The 5,283-nt window shown below is 45.1% G+C and overlaps 1 protein-coding gene across 1 annotated transcript; it reads right to left on the bottom strand.

The window, feature by feature from the left end:
- Positions 1–693: 693 nt before the first annotated feature.
- On the bottom strand, positions 694–3,757 carry LOC116272333 (thymosin beta-4-like). The gene is made up of 2 exons (XM_031661032.1): positions 2,222–3,757; positions 694–1,498 (listed from the first exon to the last, which is right to left on the bottom strand). Exons 1-2 carry the CDS (start codon positions 2,319–2,321, stop codon positions 1,464–1,466), a joined length of 135 nt encoding a protein of 44 aa, XP_031516892.1. The 5' UTR covers positions 2,322–3,757; the 3' UTR covers positions 694–1,463.
- Positions 3,758–5,283: the final 1,526 nt, after the last annotated feature.

The raw sequence follows: 5,283 nt of genomic DNA, 5'->3' as shown, positions 1-5,283 counted from the left end.
GGTAGTGAAACCCTGTCTCTACTAAAAATACAAAAATTAGCCCAGCATGGTGGTGCAGCCTGTAATCCCAAGGACTCAGGAGGCTGAGGCAGGCGAATCGCTTAAACTGGGAGGCAGAGGTTGCAGTGAGCCGAGATCGCACCACTATACTCTAGCCCAAGTGACAAAGCAAAACTCAAAAAAACAAAAACAACAACAAAAAAATCTGTCATGTTGGAGGCACTCAATAAATACTGGCCGAATGAACTAATGATCTAATGCTCTGGATTAAAAATATATAATAATACATAATTGACTATACGTGTTGATTCAAATCAGCACAATCAAAAACAGTGGCAAATTACTGTGTAAATACATTTTAAAAATATATTTAATATTGTACTATTTGATATGATATGCATGTGTTCAAAGGGACCTCTAAAGAAGCATATTTAATAACTCTCCATCAACTACGGGGGCAAAGTGTATATTAAACCCTCGTGTATGTCCATTACTATGCGAGGCACTTTGGGAAATGGAAGAGTATACACAGTGCATGCACACAATGAATGCTGCATGCATGAACCCTGCCCACTGAAGTCTCAGAAGCCAGGAATAGGGATAGCCCAAGCATGACAATGTGACTACAGATAAAATGTTATGTAAGAATCTAATGAAAATATAAACCAAGTAAATAGAGGTCGTAGAAGCATATTTCTTCTTAGCTTACTTTATTGCACATTTATATCTTAGGTTTATAATTAAGTCCCTTCTCATTACATGCAAAAATGGAGCTGAACTCCACATTAGTGCTTATTTGTTTTTAGATTACAATACAAGCCAATTTTGAAAACATAATCTAAAGATAATCTCAACCAACCAAAAAAAATTGTATCTCAATTACCCAGAATAAAGAAGTTATTTTACATAGCTAGGTAAAACATATTTCATACTGTAACACAATTTATTCAAATCACCAGATGCTAGTCAGTTATTGTTTGCCTGTGAGGCCAAGGGGCAGGCCACTTTGCAAAGGTTTAAATGGTGAATAAAACACCCTTTCCAATCAACAAGCAACCTCACCAGCAATAGTTTAAAACTGTTTTTTTTTTAAAATAAAAACTGTGCATTCCAAAAATTAAAATCTTTCAAACAACAACAAAAATGGCACTCTGATTAAACTTCATTTTAGATCCTGTAGGACACTTTGGCCCAACTTGGTTTTACTCTAGATTTCACTGCCATCCCACTCCGCTAAGTCTTGCACCAACATCCAAGCTATCTTCCTTCCCTGCCAGCCAGACAGGGGATGGGAGAAGCAGGTGGCCTTCATTGTCAGCAGGTCTTCGATGTCAAAAGGGTAGCACAGTCCTTTCAAACTCATCCAACGTGTTTGCATCTAACCAAGTTAAACAACTAAAAGAAGTAAAATAAGAAAGCAATGCTTGTAGAATGTACAGTGAATACTGGCGGCATATGCCTGTTTAAGACTCGCCTGCTTGCTTCTCCTGTTCGATCGCTGCGACCAGAAAAAAAACAGAAAACGAAAAAGATGGAGTGGGATGATTAAGGGGTTTCAGTACAGCCTAATATGGAATTAAAGGGCTTTCATTTGCAACATCTTTTCATATCCTAAACGTTCTGCAAGTGTACCTAGGTAGGCACGTCATAATCAAATAAAAAATGTTTACTGTTTTAAATAACGGTACATTTTCAGTGATAAATGTGTTTGTATATTATAGCGTATTAAATATTGCATTACTAAATTAATGACCCCTGTGTTCATGAAACCTTCCCCCTTAAGGTTCGCCCTATTGTTTTGTTTGTTTTTGTTTGGTTGAGATGGAGTCTAGCTCTGTCACCCACACTATAGTGCAGTGACAGGATCTGGGCTCACTGCAGCCTCCCGTCCCAGGTTCAAGCAATGCTTCTGCCTCAGCCTCCCAAGTAGCTGAGATTACAGGCGGCCTCCAGGAAGCCCAGTCAATTTTGTATTTTTTGTACAGACGGGTTTCCAACTCCTGACCTAAGGTGATCCCCCGCCTCGGTCTTCGGAGGTGTTAGGGTTACTGCAGTAAGAGCGATCTGAGTTTTAATTACCTTTTGCAAGCCACATTTAACTATAGGCCGCCTGTGCGCACTCCCCCGCCTCCCGAAATTTTCCCGCTGCAGCTCCCAGTCTCCCTCCCACCGGCCGCTCCCATTCCAGCCTTTGTAAAGATGGGGGAAGGAGAGGGCTTACTTTCTTTGGAAGGTAGTGGATTTTTCTCATGAGTTTCTGTCTTCTTTAGTTTCCACTTATCGAATCTCTCGATCAGAGCCATATCAGGTTTGTCAGACATGGCTAAGGAGGAAGTGGTAAGGCGCAATCCAAATACAGCGTGAGTAAGAGCCGCCTGTTCGGGTCTCTGGACTGGAAACTGTACTTCTGCCCTCCGACCCTCAGCCTGAAAGCTCTCCGCACCTTCCTTCCGCTCTCCTTCCGCGCTCACTAGCTTCCCCTTTCTACAGAAAAAGAGGAGATACCTTTCCTCCAATATTTCAAAACTGGGGGACCAAAGAGGGCGGATCCCTCTCAAAGTGGAATGTTCTGGAATAAAGGAAACTGACCACTGCGAATTGTTAATTACAGTGTTTAAAATTAAAGGCTGCTTGGTCCAGGAGAGAATGGGAAAGCCATTTCCGCGTTCCAGTGGGAAAAAATCGGGCAAGAATTCCTAAAATGGAGCCCAGCTCGCAAAAGCGTTTCCATTTTCTAGCGGCGGTCTTTCTGCAAAGAAGGAAGGCCAGGTCCTGCGCCGGCTTTCTAGTCCTCTCACACAGGCGGAGGCTGCAGCTGGAGCTTAAACAACCGTTCTATCTGCTTCCTAGCCGGCGCCACATTGCAGCACAGCACACAAAGCGCCGCGGGGAAGCCAGTCCCGCCTGCACTCTCGGCAATTCGGCATCCGTGGCACACGTGTGTCTGCAAGAAGGGCTGTGAAAATGTCACAGCACAGCCCCGCCGCCTCCAGGCTGCACAGATGCAGCCCGCACAGCCCTCTGAGGCTGGGAGATGCCTCGGGCTCGGGAGATGAGCCTCAGAACGAAGGATCTGTTTGTTCGCCCGAATCTCACCCTCCAAAACTACAAGGCCTTTGCGGGCCAACAGTAAGACATTTTAACACTATCCCTCCGAGCGGCACAGCAAAATGCCAGTTTTTTTTTATTTTGTTCTTAAATTATCGATTTCCCCACCGCATTACCCAGCATCTAGGATGTTTCGCATCCCGGCAGCCTTCCTGGGGAGAACCACTGGGCTCGGCTTTAGGGGATGGCTTTACAGGGACGCGGATAATGAAGGGACCAGCGCGGCAGGAAGGGGACCGCAGTAGGAGTAAGGAGGCAGGGGCCCTGGGACTCACCGGAGCCAGGAGCGTGAGGGACCGAAATTTAGTCAGCGCAGGGTCCACCGCCGAGTTGCCAGGACGAGGTGGGCGAGCGCCGCTTTATGAGCCCTCCTACGTAAATGAAGTGATGTCACCCACAGGCCCTCTTAAGTCTTTGGCTCCACGTCTCGGGAGGGCCTCTGAAGGCTGCCGGCCGTTTGGGGAGCCATCCCGAGTCCACCATTGCCCCCTAACCACAACAATGACGAAAGAGAAAATGAGCAAAACACCTTCCAACACTGCCTTCAAAACGCATTTTCCCGTTTTACAAGAGGAGCGCAAAAATTGGTCTTGCGTACTGGTGTATATTAATTAAGGGTCGGGGTGATACCTAGGGTAACAGGCATTGTTTTGCTGAGAAATTGGCTTTATCTAGTGCAGACTTACGCACGCAAAGTCGCGGTGTCCCTCCCTGGAGGGCCTGGCCCGCTGCAGGAATGTTACTCCTGTGACTCAGCTTTCAGACCAGTGGAGGCCTATACGCCGCATTTCGGACCTCTTTGTCTCCCTTGCTAGCGTTCCTCTTCGCTTTGGCAGAACGTAAAGCAACCCTTAGTGATTTTAAAAGAGAAACTTCCAGCACTGTAACATCCATATTATTTCATCAGCATAATCTTTGTGGGCACTCGACTCAACAGTAATATTTGCTGGATGTAATGTGTCTGGAGTTTATAGCTCCCTCTTAGCAAAATAAGTCAAGTTCAAGCTCTGCCATTGACTTACTGCCTGACAATGAGGAAATTCTTCACCTTCTTTTTTATTTTAATAGATTATCAAAGTGATTGCTAAGGAAGCCTGTGTTGAATTCCAAAGACTATAGTCCCATTATCTCTAACATCACAAGATAAAATTCAAAAATCAAACTATATTTTTCAAGGGAGCACTTCCAGCACTAGGACATCTCCAAAGTGCAACTACATCTGGAAATATAAAAGATTTGGGTAGAGGGAAAAGCTTTTCAAAATGACACCTGACTATGTGAATTCCAGTGACCCACTTGCTAATGAAAATTATTACAAATACCATGTCCTGCACCTGCAAATGGCGTGTGAAAGGAAGAAGACCTGCTGGTTATAAAGAGGCCTAATTGTGATTATTTCTGAGACAAGGTAGTGTGTAAAATATTTCTTCTCCTTTTACTGTAACCTGAGCAAATGTTTTTTAGAAATCCGTTGCTAATTATTTTCATGGCACAGGTTTTTGTGTCGCTGGGGATTTGAGTCACAGACTTCCCCGTTTCTTCATTTACTTGACTTCCTTTTTCCTGGGGAGGAAGCAGGTAGCGGTGAGCAGGAGCAGGTGCCATCTGGTTCCCTAGGTAACACTCTTCTGGTTGGATGCCTTCCTGCCCCCCGAAATGGGGCACTGGACCTGTTCGTGCATGCACCGAATGTCACCTGTCTAGTAACAGTCCCCCTTCCCTGTTCCATGTTGGGAGTCCACTTCATCACTGAAACAGAAAAGATCTTGCAGGGTGACTTTTCGCCCGTTCAGCTTGCAGCTGTCCTTGTAGCTACACCGTTTCCGCAGATTCTGCAATTCCATTTTCCCTCACCCAGCTGCTGTAGAAAATCATTTCTTTTCTCCCGATGTCTCCTGATGATAAAGGAGTGCCACTACCTTCTTGTGGCCTTTTCTCCCAAGGGCTTTCCTCAGAAACAGTTAGGCCTCACTGAAACAATTCCCTAAAGGAATGAATGCAAACTTGGAAATGTCTGGAGAAGTTTTCCAATGCAGTAGCAAGCAGCCTTCCACTGCATGGAGACCTGATAGGCAGGTGGGAACAGAGAGGAAGAGAAAGAGAGGTGACCTACTTAAAGGAAAAAAGTTCCCATGATTGGACTTGACCTGCCAACTGTTCAGGAAACCTACAGAG

This window comes from Papio anubis, chromosome Y (assembly GCF_008728515.1).
Source record: "Papio anubis isolate 15944 chromosome Y, Panubis1.0, whole genome shotgun sequence".
NCBI classification, from domain to species: domain Eukaryota; kingdom Metazoa; phylum Chordata; class Mammalia; order Primates; family Cercopithecidae; genus Papio; species Papio anubis.
The sequence above is the reverse complement of the archived record's forward strand: the minus strand, read 5'-3'. Positions and strand labels throughout refer to the sequence as shown.